Source organism: Scyliorhinus torazame, chromosome 11, assembly GCF_047496885.1.
Source record: "Scyliorhinus torazame isolate Kashiwa2021f chromosome 11, sScyTor2.1, whole genome shotgun sequence".
NCBI classification, from domain to species: domain Eukaryota; kingdom Metazoa; phylum Chordata; class Chondrichthyes; order Carcharhiniformes; family Scyliorhinidae; genus Scyliorhinus; species Scyliorhinus torazame.
In genome coordinates this window covers 146,835,080-146,856,854 of record NC_092717.1, presented here as the reverse complement: position 1 = coordinate 146,856,854, position 21,775 = coordinate 146,835,080, and the positions used below count along the sequence as shown (strand labels likewise).

The window sequence follows — 21,775 nt, the reverse complement described above, 5'->3', positions numbered from 1 at the left end:
GACCTGCACATCTTTGGACTGTGGGAGGAAACCGGAGCACATGGAGGAAACCCACGCAGACACAAGGAGAACGTGCAGACTCTGCACAGAGAGTGACCCAAGCCAGGAATTGAACCTGGGACCCTGGAGCTGCGAAGCAACTGTGCTAACCACTGTGCTACCGTGCTGCCCGATATGCAGTTGTAAGTCGAAACGTACAAATTTTGCGCTAGCAAAGAACTTAATTTGGAGCGAGCACTTCATTTTGGCGAACTGGTCTTTTAATAAGCATGAAAGTCCTGCTAATGCAAGCAAAAGGGCTTCCTGACATTGCTTGTGCCTTTAAGGTTCCGAGCTAATTGCGAAAAGTTAATCCAGCTGTTGGGAAACTGATTTTTGGCCACCTGCTAAATTAAGTTCCTACACCTGCCAAGCTTACTGCTGCAGGCGGGACTGGGGGATCCCACTCAGTGATGATATAACTGATGCATTATGATTTTGGTTAATGGTGACAGTGAACATGTAGCTCAATGGTCATTGGCAATGATAGTATGATTGAAGGTCAGAGGGAGGGGATTAGGCTCTCTCTTGCTTGAGAAGTTGGGCACTGTGATGTGAATGCTGTCTGCCATGTCAGCCCACGGCTGAATGCTACCCTACTCCCATTCTAGGTTGGAAAGCAATGCTTGATTATTGGAGGAATTATGAATGCAACTGAAAATTGTGGAATCGGTGATCAATCTGAATGTTGGTCAGGGTTGAGGATGCTTCCCGAGGTACACCTGCAGTATTTATCACGAGCTATGATGATTACTTTAGGAGAATTATGACTTTATGAAATATGTGACTCCAGAAGCGGAAGCATTTTCCCTTTGAACTCAGTTCCGTTGGGCATTGTGGTTCTTCACATGGTTGAATGTTACTTTCCTGTTGAGGGCATCTCTCTTACGGTATTCAGCTCTTGTATTCACTTCTGGATTAGGCCGGGATGAGACCTAGACATAAGTAGCCACCAGTGTCATAGCTCAACTGTAACAGATTAATTCGGGGACTTGCTTGCAGCCTAGCACAGCTCCTCGGCGGCATCACTGGAATGTTATTGGGAATCATTGCTTTTTAATGTCACATGGAATAGACCAAATTGACAAAACACTAGCACCTCCGATGGAAAGGAGCTCAAGAGAAAATTGAATTGGATTGTTCACTGGACAAATTGACTGAACATACTTGTAAATACTTTAGCTTGGTCTTTAACACTCACATGTTGGGCTTCACGTGCAGTTGAGAAAGGTGGTGAACATGAAGCCTTCTCCTCCTGTTATTTAATGAGTTCTCCACCAGCATTCTTGCCTGGATATGGTAGAGCTACTGAGCTTTGTTATGATCTGTTGGTTCTATAGCCGTACCACATTGTATCAAGGATAAGGGGTATTTAACCCAGGTTTTGCCTCGTGCTTTGCCCATGGTATATTTATGTCATATTATTATTTAAATAAATATGTTGGGAACAGGCATTTCATTATATATTTTTTAGACACATGTAAACCAGAATAATGTGCACTCTATTACTGGTTTTGCCCAAATTCTTTACATTTATGCTTACAGGCCTGATCAGAATTGCAGTTTTGTTTTTTGTTTTGTTGTCTGAATGCTTTGGAACAGAATTGTTTTGTCATAGTTTTACTAGACTGATGCCCCATTCTAAGGTGTATCTGGTGCCCTTTCAGAGTTCCCATTGAACCAGACTCCTGGTTAAGTGCTAATGGGTGTGAGAGTGTTACAAATTATGGTATACAAGTCCGCTGCTGGTGATCACCCATAGCATCTTACAAATGGCCATTTTTGGTTGTTAGATTTGTCCTTTTTTTTTCATGGAACATCGCCTGCGATGCCCATCCCTAATTGCTCTTGAGGGGAAATTAAGAGTCAACCACATTGCCATGGGTCTGGAATCACATATAGGCCAGACCGGGTAAAGATGGCAGATTCCCTTCCCTAAAGGGCATCAGTGAACCAAATGGGTTTTTGCGACAGTCGACAACGGGTACCCAGTCGATCGGAGGCTCCTGGGTGGTCGGCCTCTGGGCAGGGTGGTACCTTGGCACTGCTGATGCTACCTCGGCACCTTGGCACTGCCAGCCTGGCATCCTGGAAGTGCCATCTGGGCACCCTGGCAGTGTCATCTAGATATCACTCTGGCACTACCAGAGTGCTCAGGTGGTACTGCCAGGCAGTGCCAGAGCCAAGGTGCCCCACTGCCGGGGATCGGTCCCGGGGATGTCCTGCCCTTATGAGCTGGGGTGCAATGGCTAGCTGAGCTCCTCAGTACAGGAAATGAAGTTAAGTGAGGCCTTGGTGGGGCTGTCCTCCCTGAGGCCCGAAAAAAAGAACAGAGACTCGTTTAATATCGGGGTCATTTTCGGCGCTGCAGGACACCTCACTAAACGCGCTCACAACAGGACTTTTTTTTCCCTCCGTTAAATCACACCGCTTATCAATATACAAGGCTTGGCTTGAAAAAAATGTCAAATATATTTTGGCTACTGAATAACAGGAAGGTCACTGAATAACAATGCTACCTCCCAAAAGCTATGGAATCTAAAATAAAAAGTTTCATGTTACACCATACCAAGCAGGAAGAAAACACACAATTCATGATTCAAGAGGGGATAGTAAGGTATATTTACCTTGATGTAGGAAGTAAACTTTGTATTGCTGTGATAAATATAAGAACAATAAAAGCACACACCAGATTTGACTTGAAAACTTCATCTCGCGTCTGTGAATACTGGAAGAAAGAAGCACAAGACATTAACAGACTATGTGTTGCAGCTTCCACAGTGCGTTGCAGTGATTTATCTGTCTCGATGGGGGTTCTGGGAAATTAGCAAGATTATATCCAACCGGGAGGATGGGCTGCGTCAGTTTAAAAAAGAACAATACTAAATTTCTAATGATATTGTCAGGGTACTTTACAGAGAGTTTTAAAAATGATCTGATAAGTAACCAACTCCAATAGAAGAACTATTAAAATAACCAGTCTTGATTAACACATTAAAATTACCTTTCTCTTGTAACTATCTTTTCGTTACAGTTTTAATCATGTCTCTATTCATTTTATTAACCACTTTAAAACTTTCTAGTGTGAAAGGTATGCAATAATAGAAATGTTTACTTTTCAAATTTTAAATTTTGTGATGGAATCTTTTTCCCTTAAAGCTTTTACATCTTTGCGTCCACTTAATGTGTCCTCTTTGCTAAGGCTGCCAAAATGTGTATTTGTGGGCTAGCTACCTTTTCCTCCAGGCTGGAGTCTTTAAACATCAGTGAGAAAGGCTTGATATGCTCTCTTCTTAATTTATCCCCACTCCTTAAGTCGATGATATGTTCTATTCGCTTGTTAATTTCCTCAGGCCCAGACTGGACATGCAAAGCTTGTGCAAGGTGGTTTGGAAGCAGATTTATTGAATTTCTTGTTAGGGCAGCCAGAGTCTAGGGAAAGCACATGCAAACAGAATAAACCCCGCTAGACCTCTGTTCAATTGCATTAGAGTGAATAGTTAAAGGACATGTGACAAGGTGGAGATGATCTCTTACTAAAACAAGAATTTCTTTTCACTACCAGCTCCCTGTTCTACAGGTATTGCATCCTTAACATTTTTGGATTAACCATTTTCACAGCTTGTCTGCAATTTATCCTCCAAATCACAGAAACAACATACAATTTTGTCAAAGCTGCCTTTAGTGGGTTACGTTAATATTTCAGAGCTACTGCAAGAATTCAATGCCACTAATTTTATTTTCAAATATTTATTGTCCAAATTTACAGACATCATTTATGCCAAATCTTTAATGGCCAAATGAATACATTATGTTGCTTTGAAATGGTGAATAGTCTATCAGAACTCAAAAGCATTAACGGTTAAAAGGCCAAGTTCGAATGTGGGGTGGGTGGCAGGGGTTTATATAGTCTTACTGAAAAAGTAAAAATAAGTTAAAACGAAGGACCATTATACATTTGTTTAAAATTGTAGTTTGATTTGATGAAAACTACATATATATCAATCAATCAGATGGATTCAATGTTTTTTTCTGCAGCTTACCAACCGAAGAAGGCAGTGACTAAAACACTGTAAAATATTGTAACAGTGGTCATTAACTATTTGCATCTGTGTTGCTCAATATATTCATAGAGGGTGAAATTAATCTTTGGTGAAAGTACATAATGGCCCTCCGTTTGACACCGCCTTCCATTCTCGTTTCCATATTGAAGTCATTTTGTACTCTCTGGTTTGATTTCTTACACATTGCTTTGCATTATTTGCAAAAAGGATGGTAAAGCAGACAGAGAGTACATTCACAATTCCAGATTAGAAAGGGAAATTAATGTCTGGCCCTCCGATCAAGCAATGTGAAGCACACTTCTCCCCCTCCCCACCCCTGCCTTGATTCTTAAAGGTACTTTAATATCTTAATTAACTACCCAATTTTTCAGTCAATATTAACTTTGCTTTTTGAGTGGTGAAGAACAGTGGCTTTAATTTTTTTACAATGAATAAATCTAAATGGTTACTACTCCATATTTTTACCAACAAGGAGTTAAAGCTTTGGGAATATACAGCCAATAGTCATGACCTCAATGGAGCATCAGGGAAAACAGATGTAACTAAAGGTATTAACAATTTAGCCTGCTTTAGATGGAAGTTTTGTTTATTTCATGGCTGAGAGGATAAAATGGACAAACCAGTCGTTTAAATTAACTAGTAGAAAACCTTGTCAAATGACCTTTAAGCATGTTACAATGCTTAGCAAACGTGCACTTTACAAAGTCAGTCAATGTCTTCAAACTGTAATCTGTGAAACATACACTAAAGAGTGATGCTGCAATATCCCTTTTCATAGGTTTGTAGAAATGGTTTGTTGCTGAAATGTTTTTCAGTACCCAGGATATCTACAATATATATAAATGTTGTTGCCATTTCAAAAGGCTAACATCTCAGTACATAATCATTTCATCTCTAGACCTTGTGTTTGAACCCAGTTCCACTGGAGGTTATAGAAAGACCGTTGCCTTTGACTGCTGTGGGTAGTCCCTAAACAAATCAAATTGAGACCCCAGTAGCCATAAACTCACAGTATGGAAATAGTTTTAAATCTGCCATTGATTTACTTTGATTTAGTAATCTTGCTCAGAAGCTGTAAGAACAGTGAGAGAGCATGGGAATGGAAATGTGACAATCCTGAAGCAAAAGACTGTCTGAATTTGAGACTGTGGCACAATACTAAATGGAAGGAGGAAGCTATGCAATGTAGCCATTTAGCCTGTGGCCTTGCAGCATGATGTATCAAGTGCAAAGTTTCAGTCCCAAGCCACTAGATTGGGGAGCACAGAAATCAAAAAGAGAATTAAAGCAACAGAAAACTTACCAAAGTGGAATAAAGCTCCAGTAGTGAAATTATTCGCGTTGCTCTCCATTTGATTATTGTGAATGTTTCTCAGCTGGTTCTTATCCTTCAGACAGATGCATTGTGTGACCACTTATTTAGGTTACCTGCATTTCTAGGATATTGCTTTCCTGCTATGGACTATGGTTAAGTGACACAACAGCTCCTGTGTAAAGTCAGAACGACATCACTTTAATCACTTAAATAAGAATAAATCCATGGGGCAGGGATTCCACAGGAGATAGAAGTCCACTGTGTTATAAAATGCCAGTAACAGGCAATTCACAGTTCAGAAGTAGGACAATTTCTCATGTCAAACCCAAATCAGTAAGATGAAAGGAAAATGTGATCTGGCAGTCCCAACTATCAGTTTATTTTAATAAACAAGAAAGAATGAGAATAATTTCCAGTGTGTATGGAATACCGTGACCAAAAGAGTACTACATAGCTGAGAAATATTCACAGCAATTGTAAAGGAGAGAACTACTTCACCCCAGGGATGCAAGTTTTTTTTCCAAAAAATGTATGAGCAAGAAATCCACGTAATCAAATAAAGGTTTTATACAGTGATTTTCGTAAACCACTTTGCAAACAGCAACAAAATGAGATAATGCAGTTGTTTACATTGTTAAAGAACATTTTAAAAAGAAATATAATGCCTGTAATAACAAGCCAACTTCAAATTTGGAGCGAATATCATTACGTCAGTTATAGCTATTATATAATGTGACTTTTTTTAGGGAAAGCCTTTAAATATGCATCACTAAATGGCTATTCTTACTTTTGTAATAATTGATTGCAAAATTGAACATTGTCAGGCACTCTAATTGAAATAATAAACTGAAAGGCATGCAGATTTTAGAAATGATGCAGATATTTAATTCTTTGTTGTGTGGTTAAGCATGATCATTAGGTGATTATTGACCAACTATATCTACTGAAAATGTTGCATGCATGGTTCGATGTTACAGATGCAGGAGCTGCTTATTGAGCTCTATCCCTTCACCGCTGGATAACAATATCATTAATATCCAGGGTGATTGTCAGAGCCCAACTTGCAGATACAATAGACGATCCCAGCGGTGGCGATTATCTCAACAGGCATTATCAACACTTCTTTTGATCAAGCTGCCATGAGCAGTAGCGTAAGAAATTCTACTTCCTTATCAATTTTCACACCCTTTCCTCTCTTATTCTCAAATTAACCAGCCACCACGAACGGGATTGTCCTTTTCTTTCAGAAGAAGCTCACAAAACATCACTCTCTAATATACATTTTAAGATCATATATGACTTTCTCCCTCCGATTAATAAAAGCAGTTTGCGCTGTCACAATTCCTTGCATCATTCTGTAACATGCTTTTTAAAAATAATCCGTAAAGGCAACCCTACAGCAAGGTTTTACTAGATCAGATTAAGACCAGCTTTTCAAAATGTTATAATCTGTTTATCCCTCTTTTAGATGCTGACTATTCCATGCACTTCCATACTTTCTAGTTATAGTTCAGACTTCTGGAATTTTCAGTTTTCCTTTCTATTTTGCCACACCATGATACTTTAGATTACAAACCAGAAATTAATGCGAATTTGAATGAATTTATCTATAACAGCAACTCAATAGTGAGTGAGTAACTGGGCCCATGAGCAATAATCAAATCATTATTAAAATAGCTTTCAGAAAGAGTACACCAGGATAGAACAATAAAAACCTCTTATCCTTTGATGCCATGCATCGAAGACAGTTCTCTCTGGCCTGCTTATGGAATGCCGACATTATAATTGACTTGATGACATGCAGACAAACAACATGGTCAATGGAATAAATAAGCCACGGATTAGAGTTTTCAACAAAAGGTGAAATCACTTCCCGCCCCCCTAATTTCCTGGTTTGCACACACAACTGTCAGTGTAAAACATTTCTCTAAATCGATCTGGCAGAAGAAACAAAACACCATCAGTAATTATCAAAACATTTTATCCTAATAGCATCTGGATCCCTCAGATTCTGCAGTACTCTCAATGCTGAAGCTTGCTGCAGAATGTAGGCCTGAAGTTTCACTGGGAAGGAAGGACTCCACCCTTAGCCAAGACAGCACGGAGGCCCCAAATCTAAAAGTCATACCCCCATATCCAGCACTTCCCTTTTTCACCGGTGGGGAAGAGTGGAGGTGGGGAGCGAGGGCATATCTGCGGTTCATGGAGACAATGTCAAACTTAAAAGTATAGCTTCACTCAGAAGCAATCATTTGTCACCCAGGTTTCTGAAGCATGACTGAATGGGCTTTGGGCATTTGAGGAAAATGCCTAAAGCTACTGGAGTACTTTGGAGAGGTCAGGTACCCTTTTGAGATTGCGAAGAGCAGGCATTAATGTGTGTAAAAGATGAATAGGCGCCGTAACCCCCCCTGGTATTCTCCGGTCCACGTGAAAGTGAATGGAGTTTTGGCTGGAACACCACATTCTCCATTCTCACTTGCAGCGGGGTGACAACGGACAAGATTGGAGAATCCACCAAGAGTTTGTGGAGCTGTCAAGTTGCCAAGTTACTTAAATTCCCTGCCCTTTAGTTTTTGAACAAAAAAGCCTGCTGTGTCGCTCAGTTGAAAAAAATGTGCTTGCAATTTCAAAAGCTGTTTGCTGACATAAGCTTGAGGGTTATCATTACAGTATTGCTAATGTTCGACAGCTTACACAACCCATCATTATAACAGTGGGGTACCTGTAACCTGTTAGGATATTGTCTGTCTGTCCTGTGTTCCTTTTAATGCCCGTTCTTCTCCCTGTTCTGATCTACATTCTTTGGGTTAGCTGCTACAACGTTAATGCACCCTTTGGGATTTCTGTTTAAATTGTAGTCTTTAGACACTGGAATCCCCCCTGTTCTGATGGGCTGGTCCACAAACATCCCCTTTAGGTTCTGCGGCAGAATCTGCGATGTTGTTTGATCGACTTGTCAAGCAGCCAACCGGTGGATGCCTTCTCATATCGTGGCCTGTGGTTGGTGAAGCCAGTCAGAAAGTTTCAGGAAAGAAGGCGGGCCTTCTGGAAAGTGCCATCTTTCGTTCAGTTCTGTGTGAAAAACCAGCGACTAAGGGCCCTGAAGTCTCTCTCCTTCTGTCTTTCTGCTGGACGATTTTAAGAGGCATTCTAAATCTGTGAAGACTTTCTTGTTTAAAGGGGCACAGACAGCCATCAGAACCGGGCAAGAGATCTTGAATGTAAACGTGCAAATCATTTTCCCAAAGGCCAGTAACTTTCAAACTGTGTGTATCAGGGGCTGGGAAGAGCTGACGAATTGAAGTTTATAGTGGGAGCATTTGTGATAAAGCCGCCAGAGTCTTGTACAGGAATGAGGGCAGTAAAAACTGCTAAATTCCAAGATCAGAGCTGGGTTGTTCTCAGAGGGAGGTGAAAGCTTCACCTGGTGGTTAAAAGGCAGAAGTGTACAGATCTGAACACCTCGGACATAGCTCCATCTGGTAAAACTAGCGGAAGAGATGAATAGTGGAATCCTTACAAACAAGAGAGAAAGAACTCTGGAAGTGGAAGTGTCAGACAGGGGTCTGGATTGTCATTAAGTCGGGATGACCCTGGAACTCTTTAAAAAGGGTATAGAGATTGTGATTCCCGACCTCATTCCTGGGTTTTCCAAATTTCACCAGGGACTTTTACGGGTGTGGGCTGGTTCGGGTTGCAACCTGACATAACGGGTGGTCGTACACATGGCAGCTCAGGGGTATTGTGAACCATAGTCTGCATGAGTGAATCTTTTGAATGGTAAGTTCAAAAAACCCTTGTTATGCTCCTATGCCAAGCTATGCCCCTCCACCCACATATCTCATTCCCCTAATTCCTCCTATGCCAAACCATGGCACTTGCATGCCCACTGACCAATGAACCTTACAGTGACAATAAAAAGTCATTTTCATAACTTTCCATTGTCATTTTACTACAGGGCAATGAAATTAGCAAGAATCCAGACTCTTTAAATGATCAATATCAGAAATTGCAAGCACTTGAAACCTCTTAACCTTATGTAAATAAACAATGTGCAATTGATAGCAGAGATCAGAGAGCCAGAGCTCTAAACTGCAATTTGTCCTTGGGGCTCAAGTGTTTCACCAAACTAATTCTACAATTTTATGATTCTAATGAATTTCTACCACTAGAAAAAAAAGCCAAGAAAACAGCTCCGGATGAAGCATTGGCAGACAATGAACCCAGGATCTGCTTCAGACAGAATACATATAATATAATAAACCAAACGTATCCTGTGAATCATTGCTGGATCGCAGATAAGTACAACGAATCATTTGTTACAATAAAAATCCTAATTTAACAGGTTATTGAGATCGTGAAATCCTGCTTCAGGTGATAGATTTTGAGATGCATTGCAGTATAGCCCAGCCAGCATTAAAGAATCTTAGTGGCAAGGGACCTGCTGAGTGATTTTGCAGTTTGCAAAAGTTTTACATTTTCCTTGTTGAATGAGGAAGAGAAAAAAAAAATAATAAGGAGGAGGCACTGATTACTGCCTCTTTCCATATGGCTCCATTATCTTCTCTGTGTCCAATAGCCAGTCATCCCTTATATCTGCCAAATGAATTACCAAATAGACATCAATATTTTTTAGTCCACCAGAAACATCTCCTTCTTCAGACAATCCAATCCCCTGACTCCATTTCCACCCAACTCCATTTTGTGTAGCACAGATGGAAACCAGCCCCACCCCCAACTTAATAATCAACTTAACACTGCTGTGGGCCCATTCAGGGCGTTCTGTAGATAAGTACTGATACTTTAATGAGGCTACTGCACAAAAGCACTCGGGAATCATGTTGCCAGATGGAGGTAGGGGGCGCAAACTAATGGCCGCGTTGTGTCCGCCGCGGATGCTTGCAAGCCGGTTAGAGGAGGCCGAAATTGGGATCCGTGCCGGGCACCGATCGGTTTCCGATCTAACCAGGGGCTGGTTTAGCACAGTGGGCTAAACAGTTGGCTTGTAACGCAGAACAAGGCCAGCAGCGCGGGTTCAATTCCCGTACCGGCCACCCCGAACAGGTGCCGGAATGTGGCGACTAGGGGCTTTTCACAGTAACTTCATTGAAGCCTACTTATGACAATAAGCGATTATTATTATTAACCGGCCCACTCACTGGGGGGGGGGGGGGAGAAGAGGGGTGGTGGTGAGGGGCTCAGTGCGTGTAGGTCCAACATACCGCCCCCCGGATACTGTATACCGATAAAAGCTACTGCATATCCGTCCCACGGAACACCCCCTCTGACGTTGGTGGCCTCTGGCTACACAGCTAAAGGCTTTTGCTAAGAGGGAATTGGCATTGTTAGTTACATGAACGCTTCACAGCTCCCGAGTGGATTCCCATGATAGACATGCCATGTTGCAGGCGAGTACTACTGACGAGCATTCCACACAAACTGTGAGGCCGGGACGCTTTGTTCAAACACTGGAGGCATCAACACCACAGAGGCAGCAGCCAACAATCAAACACCCAAGAGCTGGGCCTCAGCACTGGAGATATCCCTGTGAGCGGAGTGTGGATCAGGGAGGGAACCTGAGTCCGGTCCCAGTAATGTTTCTGGCGGGGATCTGGTGTCCGGGGTCCAGTGACCAGAGGCCCCTGCTGTGGCTGGTGGTGCATTTGCAGGGCAGTCTGTCATTGAACAGTGCATCAGACTGCTGAAAATGCAGTTCCAATGCCTCAACAGCTCTGGTGGTGCACTGCAGGATAACCCCCGGACAGTTGCTCACTTTGTTGTTGTCTGCTGTGCCCTCCACAACCTGGCACAGCAGTGTCACGATGTGCTGGAGATGGAGGAGGAGGAACATGCGACCTCGTCTGAGGAGGAGCTGGCCAGGAGGGACTGGAGGACGATCCTGGGGAGGATCCGTGGGAGTAGCCGGAGGATGGAGGACAGGCGGCAGCGGTGAGGGTCCGGCATGTCTGTAGGACCAGGGAGGCCCTCATCCTCGGCCACTTCTCATGGGATGGGACTTTGTCCATCATCTCAGGCCCTTTCCTCAGTAACTAATTGCCCACTTAAGTGCCTCAATTGGGGAAAGGATGGGCAGGTCAGCCGAGGCCTCGCTCATCCCTTGTAAAATTGTAGACAGGTCAGGTGGGTGGGGAAGCAATGGGGAAGCCATCTGGTGAATTTTACACAGCCATTGTTGCAAACCCGCCAGCAGAGGACTATAAAGTTCTGCTTATCTCTCGGTCTCCTAAACCCCAATGAGGCTAAACATGCTCAACTATTCTTCATAAGACAAACTCCTGTCCCAGTGTGAATCAGCTTTTGAACTTTCTCTGAACTTCTTCCAATGCAAGTATATCCTGCCTTAAGTAAGGTGACTATAGCCTTACATAGTACTCGAGCAGTGGTGACACCAATATGATGTACGGCTTCAGCAAGACTATCCTACTTCTATACTCCACCACTTGCAATAAAGGCCAACATTCCATTTGTCTTCCTAATCACTTGCTGTACCTGAATGCTGACGTTTTGTGATTATGTACAAGAACAACCAGAATCCTCTATTCTGCAACATTCTACAATCTCTGAATTTAAACAACATAGTATTTGCATTCTCTTCAGATCTTGCTTTCCTACCAATCTTCATATTCTCAGTAAATATGGCTGCAAATAATTTGGTTCCTTCATGCAAGATCATTAATATCGATCGTAAATAGTTGAGGCCCTAGCATTGATCTCTGTGGCACTCTACTAGTTACACTTTACCATCCAGAAAATGACCAATTGATTCCAGGTCACAGTTACATGTTAGTTAGCCAGTCCTTTATCCATGCTAATATTCATCCCCGAACCATAGGCTTTTATCAAATGCCATTTTAAAATCCAAATAGACCTTTGTCCACCTTGTTTGTTATATCCCCAAAGAACTCCAATAGATTTGTCAAATATAATTTCCCATTCACAAAGCCATGTTGACTCAACCTGATAGTATTATGATTGTCTAAATTACTTCCTATTACCTCTTTAATAACGGATTCTAGCATTTGTATAATGACAGATGTTGGGTTAATTGGCCTATAGTTTCCTGTCTTCCACCTTCTTTCTTTCTTGGTCAGAGGTGTTAAATTAGCGGCTGTACAATCTGTTTAAACTTTGCTAGAATCTAAGGAATGTTGGTCGATTACAACCAATGTGTCCATAATCCCCAAGAGCCACTTCTTGTAAGACCCTATGATGCAGGCCAATGGGTCCAGTGGACTTGTTAGCCTTTCATCCCATTACGTTTTCTTTAGTGATTGTTTCAACTTCCTCCTTTCCTTTTGCCTCTTGATTTCCCACTATTATTGGGATGGTTTTTGTGTTTTCAATCTGAAAACTAGATACAAAATATTTACTCAAAGCTTCTGCCTTTTCTTCATTTCTCATTACTAATTCTCTCGTTTCACCCTCGAAGGGACCAATGCTTACTTTAGCCACTCTTTTCTTTCCTTTTTATTTATATACTTGTGGAAGCTTTTACTGTTTTTATTTTTTAGCCCATCCTTAAAGTTACAAAGCAAACCCTTAATCCATCTCAATGCTTGCTACAAAACCCAATTATCCTCAAGCTAATGGTGAAGGTGAGAGAGCTGTACGAACCATCAAAATTTGCTGAAGAAGAATGAAGACCTTAAGCTCTTCTGAGTTACCGAAACTCACCATGCCAAAATGGATTCTCAGCATGTGAGTTATTGATGGTAAAGAGGTTGAGAACCCAACTTCCATTTCTGACACACAATCCTAAACCCAATATTGCCACAAACAACCAGGAGAGGAAAGTGTGCTTTATTTCCTATGGCCTACATATTGAATTATCTCACTCAATGTTCTCCACAGGACCTCTCCCTCTCCAGGAACAAACGCCCTACTTTGTTCTCTGAGATTAGTTTGCCTCGCAATTTGTACTGCTTTAGTCAATGTTAAATCCTCTCTTGCCTGTCAGAGATACCATAATGCTGCATCGACAACCCCTACGATGATTCAGTCATGAATCCACTCGTCCCTTATGAGTCCATAAATGCTGTTTCTTGCTTGCCTATATAGGTTGTTAATAACTAATCCATGTTTTTGCATGGTCTTTGTCTTCTCTTGTTAAATTTAGCTTTCAATTATTAGAATCCGATGGATGCTGAATTATGAATCGAAAGCTTGCAGGACTTCTTCTAAGAAGTCTCATCAACCTTCTGCTATTTTTATTACATCATCAGCAATAGATCCCACTACATAAAGGGATGCACTGACCTAGAAGTTTGATATTTTTTGTGTAAGTCAGAAGCGGTTCTGTACCTTTCTCTCCGGTTGTCCCATTTCTGGGTCTGCTGGGTACCTTCAGAGCTCCAAAATGCTTCTGAAACTCGTAATGTGGAGTCCAAATTTCTACAGAGCTCTGGGATTCTTCCTGCTTCTATGTTGCTGGTTGCTGCTTTGGGCCCATGCTCACTGCCGTCTGGACTTGGGATCTGTGTCTCAGCTCTTATCTGCTGCACCTGCAATGTTCTGATTCCGGGGTAACAAACGTGTTTCTTTTTTCCTTCCATCAAGGATCTCTTGATTTGCAAAGTCTACAGCTTCTTCTTAAGGTTCACTGAATCATTTGCTCGTTGTCCGCTGCCACAATGTTTTGTCATACGTTTGGGTTCTGGACTTGATTCTTTGCAGCTTGTCTATTCACCCAAAGTAAGTTGCTCCAGATTGTAGTTTGTTCAAACTTTTATTCGGGTAGCACGGTGGTGCAGTGGTTAGCACTGCTACCTCTGGAGTTTGTACGTTCTCCCCGTATCTGCGTGGGTTTCCTCCAGGTACTCCAGTTTCCTCCCACAGTCTAAAGATGTACAGGTTAGGTGGATTGGCCATGATAAATTGCCCCTCAGTGTTCAAAAAGGTTAGGTTACTGGGTTCAAGGAATAGGGTGGGGCGTGGGTCTAGATAGGATGCTCTTTCAGAGGGTCGGTGCAGACTTGCTGGGCCAAATGGTCTTCTTCTGCACTGTAGGGATTCTATGATTTACAACTCCTATGTACGTTTTGGGAACTCTAGATGAGGTTGGAGCTCCTGCCTGGTCTCTATCTCTCAGCCACGTCATGTTACATTATCATTACACCAGTATCATGTGCTTCTGATATTAATCCATGTTTTTATACTCAATGCACCTAGATATTTTAGAATTGTGCCATTAAGTCTACATTGCCTCTCTCTATTCCTTCTGCATAAATGTATCACCTCACATTTCTCTGTTTTAAATTCCGCCTGCAACTTGTCTGCTCATTCTGCCAGCCTACTTGTGTCCAATTGCAGTAATTTGATATCATCCTCATACTTCCAAGACTTCTCCAGCCAATTTTTGTATTCCAATATCCAAGTCATGTATATATCAAAAAAAACAATGCTCCTGTCACTGATGGGAACACCAGTCTATCATCCTCCAGTCTGAAAAACAACCACTTTCTGCCCTTAAGCCATTTTTTTTAACCCAAACTGACACTGATCCTCTTACTCTCCATGAGCCTCTAATTTCTTAACCAGCCTTTCATGTAGTACTTTATCAAACACTTTCTTAAAATCAATTTGGACATCTATTTTCTCTCCTTAATTAACTCGAACCTAAGTGATTATTGACTTTTCCCCCTCTGATTATTGTTTCTCAAACTTTACACACCACTGATAATAAACTGACCAGCCTGCAGTTACTAAGAACTTCCTTACACCTTTTCGTGAATAGGAGTATCACATTTGCTACTCTCCCATCCTCTGACACCTTCCCCGTAACTAGAGAATATTGGAAGATTACAACAAGCCTTTTCGTTTACTTCACTTTCGTTTACTCTAACCATCTGGATCAGGTAATTTATACATTTCCCAGCACCTCAGCCAGCAATGTCACCTTCCCAATTGCACCAAACGTGACAAAAGAGAGATATAATTAGGTGGAATACAGATAATTGGGTAGAATTCATATATAATTAGGATGTTACATTTTAGTTAACACAAATGAGTTGAATATGCTGTCACTCATTTTTAAGAAATAGAAAAGAGTTAACGTTTTCACCCAGACATCTTTGCACACACAAGGATATCTCTGATTCTTGACTTATGGTCATTTCTTAATGATCTCAGAATTCATAGAATCATAGAGAAGTTACAGCACAGAAGGAGGCCATTCAGCCCATCTTGTCTATGCCAGCCTGAGGACACCCAGGTGCCCATTCTAATCACACCTTCCTGCAGCGGGTCCACAGCCGTGTAGTTTAAAGCACTTAAGGTGCAGATCCAGGTACCTTTTAAAAGAGTTTAGAGTCTCTGCCTCCACCACCAACTCGGGCAGCTAATTCCAGAGACCCATTATCCTCTGCGTAAAAATGTTTTTCTTCATGTCTCCTCTCCACCTTCTGCCTTTTATCTTGAATCTATGTCTCCTGGTTCTAGAATTCGCCACTAAGGGAACCAATTTTATCCTGTCCACCATATCTCTTCCCCTCATAATTTAGTACACCTCAATTAAGTCACCCCTCAGCCTTATTTGTTCCAATGAAAATAACCCCAACCTGTCCAATGTCTCCTCATAGCTACACTTTTCCAGCCGTGGCAACATTCTTGAAACCTCCTCTGCACTCCCGCCAGAGCAATAACATGTCCTTTCTGTAATGTGGTGACCAGAACTGCACACAATATTTACTGGCATTTCATGAAAAGCCTTTTTCAAATTGTAGCCACCTAAAATGGCTGATTCCCTATTAATTTGGCCAAAACCCGATTTAAAATGGCTAACCGAAAAGGCTGATGGGAAAAGCAGCCAACAGGACACAAACGGACAGCTGCAGACAGAATAGCGTATTCGGCTCTGGGGAAGTCGGCCCAGATCGATACTCAAGACTATTAGCAGCACATCAACCCAGACATCTGCAGTTTAACCGGCTATCCCGGGGAACAATTGCAACATATTAGCAACTGAATGCCGGGCCAGACCTGTCGGCACCTGCAGTGGCCGAAACAAAGACAGGTGAACGACCGCCGCCCCGAGAGGCGGGAAGCCCCTGGGCCCTATAAAGTGAGGGGCCAAGTTCAGATCTCTCTCTCTCCCTTCTTCTCCTGCTCACAACCTTTGCAAGAACATCGACCAGAAACTGTAAGTTTGACTCCAGCGATCGCTACCCGATAAAGACTCCTAGCCATCGACCCGTATCAGCCTTTTGAATCGCGCAGGCCAGACCCAATTTGATAAACCATTCGTTTCCCTGACCTGGTGGGGCCTTCCTAAAGTTAAGTATTGGCCAGTAGTGGTAGGTTTCGATATAGATAGTAGGATTATTGTGTAAGCATTAATTGTTGTATATAATAAATGACCGTTGATTTCAATCTTACTGAGCGGTGTGCTGACGTATTAATCATAACTCGACCTTGAACCACGTGGCGGTATCAGACAGATACCTGGCGACTCGTGAGCAAAGGTGACATAATCAGAGCTAATAAAACTAAGGCTAATAAGAGCAACAGAATACAGGTACCAGATTCAGGCTATTACAAGAAAAATAAAAGTTCTGTCTATTTCATAATACTAATGAGAACGCTTTTAGCAAAAGAAATGTGGAAAGAGTACTAACAGTCATCAATGTCAATTTTGTTTGGAATATAGAATCATTAATGTTGAAGTTTAAAGAAGGAATTCTTCTAAAAGAACTAGGACTAGGTATCACCAATACCTTATGGACCCTTATTAATCAATTTAAACACAGAAAAAGATTATATATCATCCTTACAAGAAAACAGATGCTATGGGGTTGTAGCCTTTGGATGACTTGACAGAAAAAAAAGTAGGAATCTTTTTTACACATTCTTTGAAAAAGTTTAAAAACCGGTTTAAAAAACACAATTCTAATTTTAAGTAACAATTAAACAGAAGCATAGAATCATAGAATCTCCACAGCGTAGAAGGAAGCCATTCGACCCATCAAGTCTACACCAACCCTCTGAAAGAGCATCCCACCTATGCCCACTTCCTCACCCTATCCCTGTAGCCCCATATCCCCACCTAACCGTTAGACGCTAAGGGACAATTTAGAATGGCCAATCCACTTAGCCTGTACATCTTTGAATTGCGGGAGGAAACAGGAGCACCTGGAGGAAACCCACGCAGACACGGGAAGAATGTGCAAACTCTGGTTTTATCTAAAATGGTACTACTTCCTTCTTCAGAATTATCCAAGACTCTCACCCCTTTACCCATCTTATTCCTCTTTTCTACTTCTTTATGTTTTTTTCGGTAAAAATATGCTTAATAATTCTGATATCAGTAGTGGTTGTGTTTATGTTTCAACCATGCAGATGCCTCATGACTCGTGGGCGGTCGCACAACTACTCCATAAAACAAATAAGATCTTAAAGTAACAACATAAGGAAGACCAGACATCCTGTGACGAAACAACTACATGTAAGAGAGTCACGTGAGAAGACAAACTATATGCACCAGCATGGGGTGTTACAGCACTTCCACTGGCTGGAAAGCATAATTACAGCATAACATATTTATGTGGGCAATTTCCATTCGGAATGTGGGCATAGGAATTTAAACAGGAAATCACAATAGGAAGTGGTGATTTTTGAAAAATACATATTTGGAAAATAAAACAGATCTCCCATTGCGCACAGTTAGATCTGGATAATGATTGTGTCCTGTAAATTGGTGTAAATTTTAGGTTCCGGGTCAGAGGCTGGTTTTATTTTCGTAAGGAGTATTTTGCAACTGCAACAAAGTGTGATGCTTTGAAGTGCATTTCTGGTGTGTACTATCTGGAGTGGAGGGACACTGCCGAGCTCTATGGCATAATTCACGAAAGGCCTTGTTGAAACACACTGCAATGCCAAAAACAAAGCTGCGCTTTTGGAATAAAAACCCATTTTCAAGGCCATATCATCCATTGTGATATGTCAAGTTAAACCTCTGTTGGTAAATCATTGGTAAACGATGAACTCTTAGCACAGCAGCTGCACTGTCACAGTACTGCGGATGGTGTAATAATTAAAGTCTTATCAGAATTGATCCAAGTGAGGGCAGCATGGTGTCTCAGTGGTTAGTACTGCTGCCTCGTGGCGCCGAGGTCCCAGGTTCGATCCTGGCTCTGGGTCACTGTCTGTGTGGCGTTTGCACATTCTCCCCGTGTTTGCATGGGTTTCGCCCCCACAAACCAAAAGATGTGCAGGGTAGGTGGATTGACCATGCTAAATTGCCACTTAATTGGAAAAAATGAATTGGCTACTCTAAATATATTTAAAAAAACGAATTGATCCAAGTACCAGTGAAGTTTACTGAACTGGATCTGATCCTTTAAAAAGATTTAATTTGAGCAAGTTTATTAATATGAAACATTTGATTCCTAATGCTACTATTCATAGAATCAGAGTCATAGAATGGTGACTGCACAGGAGGCCATTCGGCCTCTTATGTCAATTCTGGCTCTTTGCATGAGCAATTCACCTCGAATCACTCCCTTGCCTTTCCCCCCTTAGCCCTGTCAGTATTTCCTTTTCAGATGATGATCCAATTCCCTTTTGAATGACAGGATGCAGCATTCTTCAGCAAGTGTACCAACAGCAGTAAATCAATGGAGCCTTTCTTATATTATTATGAAATGGAGGTATTCCAGGGCATGGGGAAAAGGCAGAAAAATGGCACTAGGTCATGTTGCTCATTTGGAGAGCCGGTGCAGACAGGATGGGCCAAATGACCGTAACAATTCTGTGATTCTGTGAAGTCAGAATTCCCGACATTAAAATGTAGCATGTGAACAAAGAGCTGATTTCCCGATCTATTTTAATCTTTGAAAGATTGATTTGCAAATTTGGCAAACTTGAAAGCAATCATGTTTGTGAAGCGAACTTCACACCAGCTGTAACTACACCACAACACAAGAGGTGAAGCAAGACTGTCTGTTAGATAGATCCCAAACCACTTTGTCATAATATACACCAGTATATCATGGTGCAGACACACACTGATGGACACACAGTGGGACCAATCAACACACACAACACCGCAGCCAATCACCAGTGAGAGCACATGCACTATAAAGACAGGGGGAATCAGAGTTCCCACTCATTCGAGTTGCAGCTAGCTAGGAGGACAGAGCTCACAGCCTGTAACACAGACATTCACCATGTGCTGAGTGCATCGACTGGTTAGGACAAGGCAAAGGTCTTTAGTTAAAGCTAGTATCGTATTAACCCACAGTCTGAGTATGTTTAAACAGTTAATGATTCAATAAAATAGTTTTGCACTATTTCAAGTGTTGGTGACCTGTATGTGATCCAGAACACCCAACACATCACACTTGTTTACTGATTTGTTGGCACCAGCAGTGAAAATGCTGACATCTGCCAGATAATGGCAGAACAAATTTTAACTCGTACTGTAAAAGCAGAAGAGTTTGTATTTCATCGCTCACTCTGACCATCTAAATATCAGAAGTTTAAATCCTTAAAGATCACAGGGATACTTCCCTATGATCCCACAAGGATTAGACCATTTTAAACTTAGCTTCTTGAGTTTTTACATGGTTGTTTACTTGTCATTGTCATACAACAAACTTGACCAAAAATACTGCAAATGTCTTGGATGTAATTAGATATTGGGCCGGACCCACCCTCATTGACCAACGGGCTCGATCTCTGACCGCCCCCCCCCCCCCCCCCCCCCAACCTCCCAAATCCCTAAATTCCGATCTACTTACCTTCTCCCTGTCCTGTCAATTTCACTGGGCCGTTTAAACTTATTTACTTTACGGCAGCTAGTGCAGTAAAAAAGGGGCATAGGTTCCTTGATTCCAATGTAGCTGGTACTACACTGGGGCCTGCACGGAATCTTTCAATGCAGACCCTGAGCAGCTCCAGCATTGGAAGGGCCAGCACAATTTTCAAGGGCAGGTTAAGTATGTATTTTATTCCTTCTCATTCCTGCAGGCCATCTCTTTCTGTCCTGAGTTATGGCCCAATGATTATGCTGTTAGAGGGAGCAGGGAGAGATTCGGGTGACATTTTACGGCTACGCTGCGCCCCAGTGTGGCCGATAGAAGTCAGAAGACCCTGCTCCCGCAATCTACGTGGTTCACAATGCCTCACGAGTTCTAATGCGAGCTCACGAGACGTTGCAATGTAAATCGTGCCATTTGTGGGCGGGATCACATTTTAGCAAATCACATTTTGGCAAATCTGCATTAGCGAGACAGCTAATCTCACTTTGATGTGCAGATTCCTGAGGCACACGAGACGTGGGATTTAACTCCTTCACCTCGGAGACCTCAGGCGAGCTCTGTTCAGTACTGGTCTCCACAAAGAGGAACCAGACAGAATGACACTTGTGGGGTTTTCCCAGGGGATCGGAGGTCCCCAGGTGCATGCCCTTTGGGCAGGCTGGTCGTCTGGTACTGTCAATGTACCCAGGTGGCACTGGCAGGAGCACTGCCAAGGGGGCAAGCTGGCATTTTTGCATGGTGGCGATCTGGCCAGGTGTGCCCTGCGCAGGTTTTGGAAGGGCGTGGGGGGCCTGGGGACCCTTCCATAGCGCGTTGGGCTTCGGGGGCTCCAGAGCTGGTACACCATTTAAAATGGTGTCTCGATCTCTCGCTACACTGAGGAGTTCCGGCAAGTTGATCTCCTCAGTGCACAAAATGGGTCTATGTGCAGCCTCGGCCACGTGTTCTCCACTGAGGCCTCCTATTTAGCCTGTGCATTTTTTTGTACTGTTGTGTTTCTTGGCACTGTGAGCGCCGGGCAACAGGCGGCTAAACATGCTCGCTGTGGGACTTGGTTCCCATTTAGTTAAATCCCGCCCTCAATTTCTGTGAAAGAATGAGCTCGACGGAGCAAAACAAACCCCAGATCTGTACAAATTTTTGAATCAGTTTATTACCTGAATGTAATCTTTGTAATAGAATTACATAATTTAGACCCTTACAGTTTGTGCATCTCTTACGTTAATATTAATGTTGTATCTGCAAAAATCCTTCAGAGCTTTCAATTCAGTTGTAATTAGATAAAAACTGTCTTTAATGCGGTTACTCTGGCTTTGTTGAAATAATTTCTGTTCTATTGCAGGTGCTATATTCAGACTCTACAAGTATTGAGTGAGCCTCCATTTTATTTCAAATTAAAGAATCTCCCTGGAAATATCAACCTAAATGTGAATTACTCTCAGGCCATTCTGCTAACTCCATTTTTGGTCTTTTTGTGTAAATTCCTTCTGAAAGGAATACAGGACAGGCATGTTCCTGTGAGGAAGAAAGATAAATACGGCAATTTTCGGGAACCTTGGATGACGAGTGATATTGTA

At 42.2% G+C, this 21,775-nt stretch overlaps 1 protein-coding gene and 1 long non-coding RNA gene across 8 annotated transcripts in view; one reads left to right on the top strand and one right to left on the bottom strand.

Moving 5' to 3' along the window:
• The window catches only part of adcy8 (adenylate cyclase 8 (brain)), a 150,710-nt gene that overhangs the window by 61,622 nt on the left and 67,313 nt on the right, over positions 1-21,775 (bottom strand). For 2 of the 3 annotated variants that reach the window (XM_072467861.1, XM_072467862.1), the window contains exons 8-9: positions 3,274-3,471; positions 2,667-2,767 (exon numbers count right to left, since the gene is read on the bottom strand). In XM_072467861.1, coding sequence (XP_072323962.1) covers positions 2,667-2,767; positions 3,274-3,471 — 299 coding nt within the window. The remainder of the gene's footprint in view (positions 1-2,666; positions 2,768-3,273; positions 3,472-21,775) is intronic. The other variant, XM_072467863.1, reaches the window with a different exon arrangement.
• Positions 8,448-21,775, top strand: part of LOC140385571 (uncharacterized) — a 28,248-nt gene continuing 14,920 nt past the window's right edge. For 2 of the 5 annotated variants that reach the window (XR_011933406.1, XR_011933402.1), the window contains exons 1-2: positions 10,632-14,133; positions 17,776-17,881. This is a non-coding gene — a long non-coding RNA (uncharacterized lncRNA). Of the gene's footprint in view, positions 9,202-9,593; positions 9,724-10,628; positions 14,134-17,747; positions 17,882-21,775 lie in introns of those variants that run through there. The other 3 variants (XR_011933404.1, XR_011933403.1, XR_011933405.1) reach the window with 3 other exon arrangements.